Source organism: Bombina bombina, chromosome 1 (genome assembly GCF_027579735.1).
Source record: "Bombina bombina isolate aBomBom1 chromosome 1, aBomBom1.pri, whole genome shotgun sequence".
In the NCBI taxonomy this organism is placed as follows: Eukaryota; Metazoa; Chordata; class Amphibia; order Anura; family Bombinatoridae; genus Bombina; species Bombina bombina.
Genome location: NC_069499.1, coordinates 972,621,715 through 972,638,391, shown reverse-complemented (window position 1 = coordinate 972,638,391; position 16,677 = coordinate 972,621,715). Strand labels below are relative to the sequence as shown.

At 41.2% G+C, this 16,677-nt stretch overlaps 1 protein-coding gene across 1 annotated transcript in view; it reads left to right on the top strand.

The window, feature by feature from the left end:
- TAF4 (TATA-box binding protein associated factor 4) overlaps positions 1–16,677 on the top strand; it is a gene marked incomplete in the record, with an annotated part of 557,264 nt that overhangs the window by 138,555 nt on the left and 402,032 nt on the right. Inside the window, 1 exon segment of the mRNA XM_053705882.1 lies at positions 1,559–1,678. Within this exon segment, the coding sequence (XP_053561857.1) occupies positions 1,559–1,678 (120 nt within the window).

Sequence of the window (16,677 nt, the reverse complement as noted above, 5' to 3'; positions counted from 1 at the left end):
TCCACCCTATCTGGTTTTCCATTCAGATAAGGTTGTTTTGCGTACTAAGCCTGGTTTTCTTCCAAAAGTTGTTTCCAACAAGAATATTAACCAGGAAATAGTTGTTCCTTCTCTGTGTCCGAAACCAGTTTCAAAGAAGGAACGTTTATTACACAATTTAGATGTTGTTCGTGCTTTAAAGTTCTATTTAGAAGCAACAAAAGATTTTAGACAAACCTCATCTTTGTTTGTCGTTTACTCTGGTAAGAGGAGAGATCAAAAAGCTACTGCTACCTCTCTCTCTTTCTGGCTAAAAAGCATTATCCGATTGGCCTATGAGACTGCCGGACGACAGCCTCCTGACCGAATCACAGCTCACTCTACTAGGGCTGTGGCTTCCACATGGGCCTACAAGAACGAGGCTTCTGTTGATCAGATATGTAAGGCAGCGACTTGGTATTCTCTGCACACTTTTGCCAAATTCTACAAATTTGATACTTATGCTTCTTCGGAGGCTATTTTTGGGGGAGAGGTTTTGCAAGCCGTGGTGCCTTCCATTTAGGTAACCTGATTTGCTCCCTCCCTTCATCCGTGTCCTAAAGCTTTGGTATTGGTTCCCACAAGTAATGGATGACGCCGTGGACCGGACACACCAATGTTGGAGAAAACAGAATTTATGCTTACCTGATAAATTACTTTCTCCAACGGTGTGTCCGGTCCACGGCCCGCCCTGGTTTTCCTAATCAGGTTGAAATTTTTTTTGTCTTTATACACTACAGTCACCACGGCACCCTATAGTTTCTCCTTTTTCTCCTAACCGTCGGTCGAATGACTGGGGGGCGGAGCTAGAGGGGGAGCTATATGGACAGCTCTGCTGTGTGCTCTCCTTGCCTTTCCCTGTAGGGGAGGAGAATATCCCACAAGTAATGGATGACGCCGTGGACCGGACACACCGTTGGAGAAAGTAATTTATCAGGTAAGCATAAATTCTGTTTTTTTCTCCCAGGATGTTCCAAGTTTAAAGGGACACTGTACCCAAAAATTTAATTTCGTGATTCAGATTGAGCATGATATTTTAAGCAAATTTCGAATTTACTCCTATTATCAAATTTTCTTCATTCTCTTGGTATCTTTATTTGAAATGCAAGAATGTAAGTTTAGATGCCGGCCCATTTTTGTTAACAACCTGGGTTATCCTTGCTGATTGGTGGATAAATTCATCCACCAATAAAAAAGTGCTGTCCAGAGTACTGAAACAAAAAAAGCTTAGATGCCTTCTTTTTCAAATAATGATAGCAAGAGAACGAAGATAAAAGGAGTAAATTAGAAAGTTGCTTAAAATTGCATGCTCTTTCTGAATTACAAATGAACAAATTTGGGTTCAGTGTCCCTTTAAAACAAAGTAAATTGCAGGCTCTATTTCACAAAATAATAAAGGTTATAAAATGCATGTTATCTATTACCGGTATATCAATGGGGAATTTTTTTTATTGTTTTAAGGATGTTTCTTTTTCTTTTTTTACCCTAATATTGTGCTGTCAACACTTTATTTTTTATTTTTTTTTTCATTGTAATTTAGTCTGCTGGAGCCCCACTCTTGGCAAGGCAGGTGACACCAACTACCATCATCAAGCAGGTATCTCAGACGCCAACAACAGTGCAGCAGACAACAACACTACAGCGCCCTCCTGTGGTTCAGGTGAGTTTTTATTTCCTGACAACATCAGTATTTTGTGATACTGCACTGTAATCTCTTGAAGTCCATCAATTAATGAAAGTGAGTGGCTTTTGTAATAACCTAGCTGGAGAGCTGTCTCCATTCATCTGTTTGCCATTATGCATAGCAACAGAAATCTTCGAAAGCCTTCAAATCTCTTAAAGCTGCTCAGTGTTATACAACATGCATTCACTTATTGTATATGGCATTTTAGCTGTAGTACATTGATTGCAGTTTTAACTGTTTAGCTTCCACAAGGCTAAGCAGTGCATATTTTATCTAGTGCATCAAACACTTGTCACTGTGTTGCCTGTTGACCATTATTCACTTGCTCACACAACCATTAATGATATTGCCTTGTGTATTTCACTTATATTAATGATCCATGTTGGCAAGAAAATATTTTTTTAAAAGGTACATTAAACAGTTTGGGATTATGATGCAAAATGTTTTATGTGTAGTAATAAAAAAAAAGCTATTATTTCTCTTGTAAGGTGTATCCAGTCCACGGATCATCCATTACTTGTGGGATATTCTCATTCCCAACAGGAAGTTGCAAGAGGACACCCACAGCAGAGCTGTAATATAGCTCCTCCCCTAACTGTCATAGCCAGTCATTCTCTTGCAACTCTCAACAAGCTAGGACGTTGTAGGAGAGAGTGGTTAAATATAGCTAGTTTATTTTCTTCAATCAAAAGTTTATTTTTAAATAGTACCGGAGTTGTGCTATTTTATCTCAGGCAGTAAATAGAAGAAGAATCTGCCTGAGGTTTCTATGATCTTAGCAGGTTGTAACTAAGATCCATTGCTATTCTCACATATGTCTGAGGGGATTACACAGATGAGGTAAAACTTCAGCGAGAGAATGGCGTGCAGTTTATTCTGCTATCAGGTATGTGCAGTTATAATTTTTTCTAGAGATGGAAAACACTAGAAAATGCTGCTGATACCGGATTAATGTAAGTTAAGCCTGAATACAGTGATTTAATAACGACTGGTATCATGCTTACTCCCAGGGGTAATACCCTTATGATATTTACAATATAAAACGTTTGCTGGCATGTTTAATCGTTTTTATATATGCTTTGGTGATAAAACTTTATTGGGGCCTAGTTTTTTCCACATGGCCGGCTTAAATTTTGACTAGAAACAATTTCCACTGTTGTAGTATAAAAGTTACAGTTGGTACAGTTAAAATTACAAACTGTGACATCCAGCTTCCCTCAAAGGCCCTCTGAATGCTATAGGACATCTCTAAAGGGCCCAAAGGCTTTCCAAAGTCGTTTATTGGGGAAGGTAGGGCCTCAGCTTGCTGTGGCAGTTGGTTGTGACTGTTAAAAAATGTCTATTTCGTTTTTTTGATCCGTTTTTTGAACTAAGGGGTTAATCATCCATTTGCAAGTGGGTGCAATGCTCTGTTAGCCTATTATACACACTGTAAAAATTTTGTTTGATTTACTGCATTTTTTCACTGTTTTTCAAATTCTGACAAAATTTGTTTCTCTTAAAGGCACAGTACCGTTTTTTATATTTGCTTGTTAACTTGATTTAAAGTGTTTTCCAAGCTTGCTAGTCTCATTTCTATTCTGTATAAACATGTCTGACATGGAAGAAACTCCTTGTTTATTATGTTTAAAAGCCATGGTGGAACCCCCTCTTAGAATGTGTACCAAATGTACTGATTTAATTTTATGCAATAAAGATCATTTTCTGTCTTTAAAAAATGTATCACCAGAGGAATCTGACGAGGGGGAAGTTATGCCGACTAACTTTCCCCACGTGTCAAACCCTTTGACTCCCGCTTAAGGGACTCACGCTCAAATGGCGCCAAGTACATCTAGGGCGCCCATAGCGTTTACTTTACAAGACATGGCGGCAGTCATGGATAATACACTGTCAGCGGTATTAGCCAGACTACCTGAACTTAGAGGTAAGTGAGATAGCTCTGGGGTGAGACAAAATGCAGAGCATACTGACGCTTTAAGAACCATGTCTGATACTATCTCACAATATGCAGAAGCTGAGGAAAGAGAGCTTCAGTCAGTGGGTGATGTTAATGACTCAGGAAAGATACCTGATTCTAATATTTCTACATTTAAATTTAAGCTTGAACACCTCCGCGTGTTGCTTAGGGAGGTTTTAGCTGCTCTGAATGACTGTGATACCATTGCAATGCCAGAGAAATTGTGTAGACTGGATAAATACTTTGCAGTGCCGGTGTGTACTGATGTTTTTCAAATACCTAAAAGGTTTACAGAAATTATAAATAAGGAATGGGATAGACCAGGTGTGCCTTTCTCTTCTCCTCCTATTTTTAGAAAATTTTTTCCAATAGACGCCACAACATGGGACTTATGGCAGACAGTCCCTAAGGTGGAGGGAGCAGTTTCTACTCTAGTAAAGCGTACTACTATCCCTGTCGAGGACAGTTGTGCTTTTTTTTTTTTTTTAGATCCAATGGATAAAAAATTAGGTTACCTTAAGAAAATATTTATTCAACAAGGTTTTATCCTACAGCCCCTTGCATGCATTGCCCCTGTCACTGCTGCTGCGGCGTACTGGTTTGAGTCTCTGGAAGAGGCTTTACAGGTAGCGACTCCATTGGATGACATACTTGGCAAACTTAGAGCACTTAAGCTAGCCAATTCTTTTATTCTGATGCCATTGTTCATTTGACTAAACTAACGGCTAAGAATTCTGGTTTCTCCAACATAGGTGTGTCCGGTCCACGGCGTCATCCTTACTTGTGGGATATTCTCTTCCCCAACAGGAAATGGCAAAGAGCCCAGCAAAGCTGGTCACATGATCCCTCCTAGGCTCCGCCTTCCCCAGTCATTCTCTTTGCCGTTGTACAGGCAACATCTCCACGGAGATGGCTTAGAGTTTTTTGGTGTTTAAATGTAGTTTTTATTCTTCAATCAAGAGTTTGTTATTTTAAAATAGTGCTGGTATGTACTATTTACTCTGAAACAGGAAAGAGATGAAGATTTCTGTTTGTAAGAGGAAAATGATTTTAGCAACCGTTACTAAAATCGATGGCTGTTTCCACACAGGACTGTTGAGAGGAATTAACTTCAGTTGGGGGAAACAGTGAGCAGACTTTTGCTGCTTGAGGTATGACACATTTCTAACAAGACTCGGTAATGCTGGAAGCTGTCATTTTCCCTATGGGAACCGGTAAGCCATTTTCTTTGTTTAAGTAAAAGAATAAAGGGCTTCATTAGGGCTTAAAAAACTGGTAGACATTTTTCTGGGCTAAAACGATTACTAAGTATATTTGGCAGATTATTACTTTTAATAGTTGTTAAATCTTGGGGATTGTTTTAATAAAAACGGCAGGCACTGTATTGGACACCTTTTTCACTGGGGGCCTTTTCTAGTCATAGACAGAGCCTCATTTTCGCGCCTCTAATGCGCAGTTGTTTTTGGAAAGCATGGCATGCAGATGCATGTGTGAGGAGCTAAGAACCACTGAAAAAGCTTATAGAAGGCATCATTTGGTATCGTATTCCCCTCTGGGCTTGGTTGGGTCTCAGCAAAGCAGATACCTGGGACTGTATAGGGGTTAAATGTAAAAACGGCTCCGGTTCCGTTATTTTAAGGGTTAAAGCTTTCAAATTTGGTGTGCAATACTTTTAAGGCTTTAAGTTACTGTGGTGAAATTTTGGTGAAATTTGAACAATTCCTTCATACTTTTTCACATATTCAGTAATAAAGTGTGTTCAGTTTAAAATTTAAAGGGACAGTAACGGTTTTATTGTAAAACGTTTTTTGTGCTTTGTTAACAAGTTTAAGCCTGTTTAACATGTCTGAACCATCAGATAACGATGTTCTATATGTATGAAAGCCAATGTGTCTCCCCATTTAAATATATGTGATATATTTGTGTCATAATGTCCAAACAAAGTAGGGATAATAATGCCATAGATATGATATTGCCCAAGATGATTCCTCTAATGAGGGGAGTAAGCATGGTACTGCATCATCCCCTTCTGTGTCTACACCAGTTTTGCCCACACAAGAGGCCCCTAGTACATCTAGTGCGCCAATACTTATTACCATACAACAATTAATGGCTGTAATGGATAATTCTATTGCATGCATTTTTTTCCAAAATGCCTACTTATCAGAGAAAGCGTGATTGCTCTGTTTTAAACACTGAGGAGCAAGAGGACGCTGATGATATCTTTTCTGACATACCCTCACACCTATCTGAAGGGGCCAGGAGGGAGGTTTTGTCTGAGGGAGAAATTTCAGATTCAGGGAAAATTTCTCAACAAGCAGAACCTGATATTGTAACTTTTAAATTTAAATTTCAACATCTCCACGCACTACTTAAGGAGGTATTATCTACTCTGGATGATTGTGACAATTTGGTCATTCCAGAGAAATTAGGTAAGATGGACAAGTTCCTAGAGGTTCCGGTGCCCCCCGATGTTTTTCCTATACCCAAGCGGGTGGCGGACATAGTAAATAAGGAGTGGGAAAGGCCCGGCATACCCTTTGTCCTCCCCCTATATTTAAGAAATTAGTTTCCTATAGTCGACCCCAGAAAGGACTTATAGCATACAGTCCCCAAGGTCGAGGGGGCGGTTTCTACTCTAAACAAACGCACTTCTATTCCTATAGAAGATAGTTGTGCTTTCAAGATCCTATGGATTAAAGGTTAGAGGGTTTGCTTAAAAAGATGTTTGTTCAGCAAGGTTACCTTCTACAACCAATTTCATGCATTGTTCCTGTCACTACAGCTGCGTGTTTCTGGTTCGAAGAACTAGAAAAGTCGCTTAATAAAGAATCTTCGTACGAGGAGGTTTTGGACAGAGTTCAAGCTCTTAAATTGGCTAACTCTTTTTTATTTTAGATGCCGCTTTGCAATTAGCTAGATTAGCGGCGAATAATTCAGGGTTTGCTATCGTGGCGCGCAGAGCGCTTTTGCTTAACATCCCTTTCAAGGGTAAAACACTGTTTGGCCCTGACTTGAAAGAGATTATTTCAGACATCACTGGGGGAAAGGGCCACGCCCTCCCACAGGATAGGTCTTTTAAGGCTAAAAATAGGCCAAATTTTCGTCCCTTTCGCAGAAACGGACCAGCCTCAAATTCTAGACCCTCTAAGCAAGAGGGTAATACTTCTCAAACCAAGCCAGCCTGGAGGCCGATGCAAGGCTGGAACAAGGGTAAGCAGGCCAAGTCACCTGCCACTGCTACCAAAACAGCATGAAGTGTTGGCCCCCGATCTGGGAAGGATCTGGTGGGGGGCAGACTTTCTCTCTTTGCTCAGGTTGGGGCAAGAGATGTTCAGGATCCTTGGGCGCTAGAAATAGTTTCTCAAGGTTATCTCCTGGAATTCAGGGAACTACTCCCAAGGGGAAGGTTCCACGGGTCTCAATTATCTTCGAACAGGCATTCTTACACTGTGTAGAAGACCTGTTAAGCATGGGAGTGATTCATCCTGTTCCATTAGGAGAACAAGGGATGGGTTTTTACTCCAACCTGTTCATAATTCCCAAATAAGAGGGAACATTCAGACCTATTTTAGATCTCAAGATTCTAAACAAGTTTCTAAGGGTTTCATCATTCAAAATGGAAACCATTCGAACGATCCTTTCTACCATCCAGGAAGGTCAATTCATGACCACGGTGGACTTAAAGGATGCGTACCTACGTATTCCTATCCACAAGGAACATTTTCGGTTCCTAAGGTTCGCCTTTCTGGACAAGCATTACCTGTGGCACTTCCATTCGGATTAGCCACTGCTCCAAGGATTTTCACAAGGGTACTAGGGTCCCTTCTAGCGGTGCTAAGACCAAGGGGCATTGCAGTAGTACCTTACTTGGACGACATCCTGATTCAGGTGTCGTCTCTGTCAAAAGCAAGGGCTCATACGGACATTGTCCTAGCCTTTCTCAGATCTCACAGGTGGAAAGTGAACATAGAAAAAAGTTCTCTGTCCCCGTCAACAAGAGTTCCCTTCTTGGGAACAATAATAGTTTCCTTAGAAATGAAGGTTTTTCTGACAGAGGCCAGAAAATCAAAACTTCTAAGCTCTTGTCAGGTACTTCATTCTGTTCTTATTCCTTCCATAGCGCAGTCCATGGAAGTAATAGGGTTGATGGTTGCGGCAATGGACATAGTTCCTTTTGCACGAATTCATCTAAGACCATTGCACCTGGGCATGCTCAGACAGTGGAATGGGGATTATACAGTCTTGTCTCCGACGATACAAGTAGATCAAATAACCAGAGATTCACTCCGTTGGTGGCTGACCCTGGACAACCTGTCACAGGGAATGAGCTTCCGCAGACCAGAATAGGTCATTGTCACGACCGACGCCAGTCTGGTGGGCTGGGGCGCGGTCTGGGAACCCCTGAAAACTCAGGGTCTATGGTTTCGGGAAGACTCTCTTCTCCCGATAAACATAATGGAACTGAGAGCGATATTCAATGCTCTCAAGGCTTGGCCTAGACTAGCAAAGGCCAAATTCATAAGGTTTCAATCAGTCATCATGACGACTGTTACATATATCAACCATCAGGGGGTAACAAGGAGTTCCCTGGCGATGGAGGAGCATTCGGGGGAGTGGGAACTCTATCTGGAAATCTTTGCCCAAATAACTCAATTATGGGGCATTCCAGACTTGGTTCTGATGGCCTCTCGTCAGAACTTCATGGTCCCTTGTTACGGGTCCAAATCCAGGGATCCCAAGGCGACTCTATTGGATACAATAGTAGCACCTTGGATCTTCAACCTAGCTTATGTATTCCCACCGTTTCCTCTCATTCCCAGGCTGGTAGCCAGGATCAATCTGGAGACTGCTTCGGTGACCTTGATAGTTCCTGTGTGGCCACGCAGGACTTGGTATGCAGACCTGGTGAATGTGTCATCGGCTCCACCATGGAAGCTACCTTTGAGACAGGACCTTCTTATTCAGGGTCCATTTGAACATCCGAATCTGGTTTTCCTCCAACTGACTGCTTGGAGTTTGAACGCTTGATTTTATCAAAGCGTGGGTTTTCAGATTCTGTAGTAGATACTCTTATTCAGGCTAGAAAGCCTGTAACTAGAAAAATTTACCATAATATATGGAAAAAATATATCTGTTGGTGTGAATCTAAAGGATTCCCATGGAACAAGATAAAAATTCCTAAGATTCTTTCCTTTCTACAAGAAGGTTTGGAGAAAGGATTTTCTGCGAGTTCTCTGAAGGGACAGATCTCTGCTTTATCTGTTTTACTTCACAAAAGGCTGGCAGCTGTGCCAGACGTTTAAGCGTTTGTTCAGGCTCTGGTTAGAATCAAGCCTGTTTACAGACCTTTGACTCTTCCCTGGAGTCTTAATCTAGGTCTTTCAGTTCTTCAAGGGGTTCCGTTTGAACCCTTACATTCCATAGATATTAAGTTATTATCTTGGAAAGTTTTGTTTTAGGTTGCAATTTCTTCTGCTAGAAGAGTTTCTGAGTTATCTGCTCTGCAGTGTTCTCCGCCCTATCTGGTCCATGCAGATAAGGTGTTTTTTACGTACTGAGCCTGGTTTTCTTCCGAAGGTTGTTTCCAACAAAAATATTAACCAGGAGATAGTTGTACCTTCTTTGTGTCCGAATCCAGTTTCAAAGAAGGAACGTTTGTTACACAATTTGGACGTTGTCCGTGCTCTAAAATTCTATTTAGATGCTACAAAGGATTTCAGACAAACATCTTCCTTGTTTGTTGTTTATTCTGGTAAAAGGAGAGGTCAAAAAGCAACTTCTACCTCTCTATCTTTTTGGCTTAAAAGCATCATCAGATTCCACTAGGGCCGTGGCTTCCACATGGGCCTTTAAGAACGAGGCTTCTGTTGATCAGATATGTAAGGCAGCGACTTGGTCTTCACTGCACACTTTTACCAAATTTTACAAATTTGATACTTTTGCTTCTTCTGAGGCTATTTTTGGGAGAAAGGTTTTGCAAACCGTGGTGCCTTCCATCTAGGTGACCTGATTTGCTCCCTCCCATCATCCGTGTCCTAAAGCTTTGGTATTGGTTCCCACAAGTAAGGATGACGCCGTGGACCGGACACACCTATGTTGGAGAAAACAGAATTTATGTTTACCTGATAAATTACTTTCTCCAACGGTGTGTCCGGTCCACGGCCCGCCCTGGTTTTTTAATCAGGTGTGATGATTTATTTTCTTTAACTACAGTCACCACGGTATCATATGATTTCTCCTATGCAAATATTCCTCCTTTACGTCGGTCGAATGACTGGGGAAGGCGGAGCCTAGGAGGGATCATGTGACCAGCTTTGCTGGGCTCTTTGCCATTTCCTGTTGGGGAAGAGAATATCCCACAAGTAAGGATGACGCCGTGGACCGGACACACCGTTGGAGAAAGTAATTTATCAGGTAAACATAAATTCTGTTTTTGCTATACAGGCGCGCAGAGCGCTATGGCTTAGATCATGGTCAGCTGACGTGACTTCAAAATCTAAGCTACTTAACATTCCCTTCAAGGGGTAGACCCTATTCGGGCCTGGTTGAAGGAGATTATTGCTGATATCACTGGAGGAAAAGTTCATGCCCTTCCTCAGGACAGGTCCAAATCTAGGGCCAAACAGTCTAATTTTCATGCCTTTCAAAACCTCAAGGCAGGTGCGGCATCAACTTCCTCTAATAATAAACAAGAGGGAACTTTTGCTCAATCCAAGACGGTCTGGAGACCAAACCTGACATGGAAAAAAGGTAAGCAGGTAAAAAAGCCTGCTGCTGCCTCTAAGACAGCATGAAGGAACGGCCCCCTATCCGGGAACGGATCTAGTAGGGGGCAGACTTTCACTCTTTGCCCAGGCGTGGGCAAGAGATGTTCAGGATCCCTGGGCGTTGGAAATTATATCCCAGGGATATCTTCTGGACTTCAAAGCTTCCCCTCCCAAAAGGGAGATTTCACCTTTCACAATTATCTGCACACCAGATAAAGAGAGAGGCATTCTTACACTGTGTACGAGTCCTCCTAGTTATGGGAGTGATCCATCCACTTCCAAAGGAGGAACAGGGACAGGGTTTTTACTCAAATCTGTTTGTGGTTCCCAAAAAAGAGGGAACCTTCAGACCAATTTTGGATCTAAAGATCTTAAACAAATTCCTCAAAGTTCCGTCGTTCAAGATTAAAACTATTCGTACCATCCTACCACTGATCCAGGAGGGTCAATATATGACTACAGTGGATCTAAAGGATGCTTATCTTCACATTCCGATACACAAAGATCATCATCGGTTTCTCAGGTTTGCCTTTTAAGACAGGCATTACCAGTTGTAGCTCTTCCCTTGGGATTAGCTACAGCCCCAAGAATCTTTACAAAGGTTCTAGGGTCACTTATGGCGGTCCTAAGGCCGCGGGGCATAGCAGTAGCCCCTTATTTAGACGACATCCTGATACAGGCGTCAAACTTCCAAATTGCCAAGTCTCATACGGGCGTAGTACTGGCATTTCTGTGGTCGCATGGGTGGAAAGTGAACGAGGAAAAGAGTTCTCTATCCCCACTCACAAGAGTTTCCTTTCTAGGGACTCTGATAGATTCTGTAGAAATTAAAATTCACCTGACGGAGTCCAGGTTATCAAAGCTTCTAAATTCCTGCCGGGTTCTTCATTCCATTCCGCGCCCTTCAGTGGTTCAGTGTATGGAAGTAATCGGCTTAATGGTAGCGGCAGTGGACATAGTGCCGTTTGCACGCTTACATCTCAGACTGCTGCAACTATGCATGCTCAGTCAGTGGAGCGGGGATTACACAGATTTGTCCCCTCAACTGAATCTGGACCAAGAGACCAGGGATTCTCTTCTCTGGTGGCTATCTCGGGTCCATCTGTCCAAAGGTATGACCTTTCGCAGGCCAGATTGGACAATTGTTACGACAGATGCCAGCCTTCTAGGTTGGGGTGCAGTCTGGAACTCCCTGAAGGCTCAGGGATCATGGACTCAGGAGGAGTCTCTCCTTCCATTAAATATTCTGGAACGAAGAGCGATATTCAAGGCTCTTCAGGCTTGGCCTCAGTTAGCAACTCTGAGGTACATCAGATTTCAGTCGGACAACATCACGACTGTAGCTTACATCAACCATCAAGGGGAAACGAGAAGTTCCCTAGAGATGTTAGAAGTTTCAAAAATAATTCGCTGGGCAGAGATTCACTCTTGCCACCTATCAGCTATCCATATCCCAGGTGTAGAGCACTGGGAGGCGGATTTTCTAAGTCGTCAGACTTTTCATCCGGGAGAGTGGGAACTCCATCCGGAGGTATTTGCACAACTGATTCATCGTTGGGGCAAACCAGAACTGGATCTCATGGCGTCTCGCCAGAACGCCAAGCTTCCGTGTTACGGATCCAGGTCCAGGGATCCCAAGGCGACACTGATGGATGCTCTAGCAGCGCCCTGGTCTTTCAACCTGGCTTATGTGTTTCCACCGTTTCCTCTGCTCCCTCGACTGATTGCCAAGATCAAGCAGGAGAGAGCATCGGTGATTCTGATAGCACCTGCGTGGCCATGCAGGACCTGGTATGCAGATCTAGTGGACATGTCATCATTTCCACCATGGTCTCTGCCTCTGAAACAGGACCTTCTACTTCAGGGTCCTTTCAACCATCCAAATCTAATTTCTCTGAGGCTGACTGCCTGGAGATTGAACGCTTGATTTTATCAAAGCGTGGCTTCTCCGAGTCAGTTATTGATACCTTAAGACAGGCACGAAAGCCTGTCACCAGGAAAATTTACCATAAGGTATGGCGTAGATATCTTTATTGGTGTGAATCCAAGGGTTATTCATGGAGTAAGGTCAGGATTGCTAGGATATTATCTTTTCTCCAAGAAGGTTTGGAAAAAGGATTGTCAGCTAGTTAAGCGTCTGGCAGATGTTCCAGACGTTCAGGCATTTTGTCAGGCTTTAGTTAGAATCAAGTCTGTGTTTAAACCTGTTGCTCCACCATGGAGCTTAAACTTGGTTCTTAAGGTTCTTCAAGGAGTTCCGTTTGAACCTCTTCATTCCATAGATATCAAGCTTTTATCTTGGAAAGTTCTTTTTTTTTTGGTAGCTATTTCCTTGGCTCGTAGAGTCTCTGAGCTATCTGCCTTACAATGTGATTCTCCTTATCTGATTTTTCATACGGATAAGGTAGTCCTGCGTACCAAACCTGGGTTCTTACCTAAGGTGGTATCTAACAAGATTATCAATCAAGAGATTGTTGTTCCATCCTTGTGTTACACAATTTGGACGTGGTCCATGCTTTAAAGTTTTACTTACAAGCTACTAAAGATTTTCGTCAAACATCTGCTTTGTTTGTTGTCTACTCTGGACAGAGGAGAGGTCAAAAGGCTTCGGCAACCTCTTTTTCTTTTTGACTAAGAAGCTTAATCCGCTTAGCCTATGAGACTGCTGGACAGCAACCTCCTGAAAGGATTACAGCTCATTCCACTAGAGCTGTGGCTTCCACTTGGGCCTTTAAAAATGAGGCTTCTTTTGATCAGATTTGCAAGGCGACGACTTGGTCTTCGCTTCATATTTTTTCAAATTTTACAAATTTGATACTTTTGCTTCTTCGGAGGCTATATTTGGGAGAGAGGTTTTACGGGCAGTGGTTGCTTCCATTTAAGTTCCTGCCTTGTCCCTCCCTTCATCCGTGTACTTTAGCTTTGGTATTGGTATCCCACAAGTAATGGATGATCCGTGGACTGGATACACCTTACAAGAGAAAACACAATTTATGCTTACCTGATAAATGTATTTCTCTTGTGGTGTATCCAGTCCACGGCCCGCCCTGTCATTTTAAGGCAGGTAATTTTTAAATTTAAACTACAGTAACCACTGCACCCTATGGTTCCTCCTTTCTCGGCTTGTTTTCGGTCGAATGACTTACTATGACAGTTAGGGGAGGAGCTATATTACAGCTCTGCTGTGGGTGTCCTCTTGCAACTTCCTGTTGGGAATGAGAATATCCCACAAGTAATGGATGATCCGTGGACTGGATACACCACAAGAGAAATAAATTTATCAGGTAAGCATAAATTGTGTTTTTTTTCCACTTTTTCTGTAATTTTAACTTTTTTTTTTTTTTTTTTTAAGTGTTACAGTTTCTATAAAGTAATGGGCGCTAACATGTTTGAATCTAGGTTATCCACTTATCTCTCTCTTCTGTGAACAGTAATATAAGATATAAAACAGGCATTAAAGGGGTATTTGCAAACACGGCTTTATGGAAACTTTGTTATATAGTTACTTAAACAATCCTATATTCTACACAACTTGATTGCCTTATTTTATATCTGTCTCTAATTGTTCTCAGCAGAAGAGAGAGATAAGTTAAAAACCTGGAAGTACATTATAGAAACTAAGCCTTTATATTTATATAGCCAATATTTATACAGCTAATTAAATAGGCTACATAGTATTCTCAGGCTAATCTTTGCTTTGAGAACATTATTCTGTCTAGAGTATTTACTGTTTTATACCCCTTTAACTGTCGCATCAAAGAAGACTTACAGGAAGAATATACATTCTTCATCCTCTAGTTATTCTATGGTTCCCTGACATTGTTTTTGCAGCTGCACTTTACGATCTGCACATTCAATATAAAGTTTAGCAATCTAGCCACTTCATATTCTATGCTCAGTGAATTAAGTAAAAATGAAAATACATCAACGCAAAGTACAAATCTAGTCCTGTCCCATGTCATTTTATATGGCATCCTCTGCATTTTATGTGATGTAGCTGTTGAACTAGATTGGTTAAATTGAAATGTACAGACACTTCTGCCATCAAGTGGCCTCTGAATGCTAATGCAGTATCACTTAATATACCTTTGCATGGTTAGAAAATTTAGCTTTAATCATGGTGCTTTCAAATCATAGTCCTGTGTAACATTTTGTTCTAGAGCAGTCGTTTTCATAAAAGTTTAGCTAGTACATTTCTATTTCACCAGTTTAATAGACTTGTTTTAAAGAATGCATGGGTATTGAGTGTTGCAAGCACATTATAAACTCATTTTATTTTTATATAGCATTTGCTTGTGGGTATAAAATATTATCTTCCAAAATCATAGGATTGTTTGCATTGTACTTCTTAAAATTGTAATTGGTGTATTTTATGATGAATCAACATAATTAAGCTTTTAAAGGGAAAACTGCAAACCTCACGTGGTATGTACATGCAGAATTCATTTTTAATATGTGCCTTTAATGTGACTTAAAGGCACATTATACTGCCAAATTTGCATGCTCTAATTCATCAGAGCATGTAATATTAGATCTACTGACCCTGCAAGTCTGTGTGTTTTAATCCCCACAAACGGGCTAAAAACACAATGTTCTGCCCTGGAGCTGCAGAGAACTGCTGGTCCTGAGCAGACCGACATTTAGCCGTGGCAGTTGCACAAACCTTTTCCGGTGGTGTAACACAGACAGTTTAGAGCATGTCATTTCTGCACACTGCCACTTTAATATACTAGGTTGCAAAGTATATTTTGTAGAGGTGTACTGATATTATTTTAACTATATACTGAACCCTCAATACAAACAGATGTTATATATTTAGACCCAACCGTTTTGCCATGGCTGTTTTTATGTACACTAATGGATGAATTTAAAAATTTAAACCGTTGCTTTGTGTCAGATTTTTTTAAACAAATATTAATTTATAAAACTTATAAATACACTTTATGGGATTGGATTAAACACATTTCCATTTTCATGCCAAAATTGGCATTTTTGGATTTTTCTCCACTTCAAACATAACTTGACAGGAGGCAGAATAGGTATCATGACCATTGGGTAAATATCAAGCTACCACTGAAGAAAGACAAAAACTTCAAATAAACAATAGAACTATAGAGATTTTCTCCTTCCAATTTTCCAATTTCTTCTAAAGAAAGTATGATTTGCTGTCTGCTGGTCTCTCCTTTTTATTTCTTTGCCTACTAGATTATCTTTCCTTTTGTAGGATATGTAGCTTTGATCCATCTATGTTCTATGCTCGTGAGCTGCAGGGGTCATGCTACTACATAGAGCTTCCCTACATACCCTCCCTAGATATGATGAGCCAAGGGTTTCAACCACAAAGTGATTGCCCATTCCTCTTGAGCTCTCCCTTTAGCTATAGGGTATATGTCCATTTTTACATTTTCATAGTGTGGTCTCTTTGCCAGTTCTCATCTGTGCACCTCATGTGTAAGGGTCTTTCTTTTCTACAGAATCTCACATTGATGTTGTCCACTGTAAGTACACACTTTAATCGTCTCAGAAAGCATCTGGTTATACTTATGAGCCACACCAACTAGTCATCAGAAGGCACCTCCTTGCTTCCTTTTCTCCGTTTTACCCTTTCCTACATATTAGAGTTACTGGTCATGCTGCAGAAGAAGCTTCTCATGAGCAGCTGAGCACTCCTTGGACCTTTTATACCTTTGTTAGCATTATTCTTTTTTGTTTTTTTAATGTGATGTGTCAAGATTTATAAAAGTTGTGTTTCTCTTGTTAAGTGTGTTCAGTCCACGGGTCATCCATTACTTATGGGATATATTCTCCTTCCCAACAGGAAGTTGCAAGAGCAGAGCTGCTATATAGCTCCACCCCTCACATGTCATATCCAGTCATTCTCTTGCAAGTCTCAACAAAGGAGGTTGTGAGAGGAGATAGGAGTAACATCAAAAGTTTATTATTTTAAAATAGCACCGGAGTGTGCTGTTTGTTCTCTCAGGCAGTATTTAGAAGAAGAATCTGCCTGCGTTTTTTCTATGATCTTAGCAGACGTAACTAAGATCCACTGGCTGTTCTCGCACATTCTGAGGAGTGGGGTATCTTCGGAGAAGGGAATAGCATGCGGGGTCCCCCGCACATGAGGTATGTGCATTAAAATATTTTCTAGGAATGGAATTGACTATGAAAACACTGCTGTTACCCATATGACGTAAGTACATCCTTTAATGCAGTAGTAGCGACTGGTATCAGGCTGATAAATGTATGCG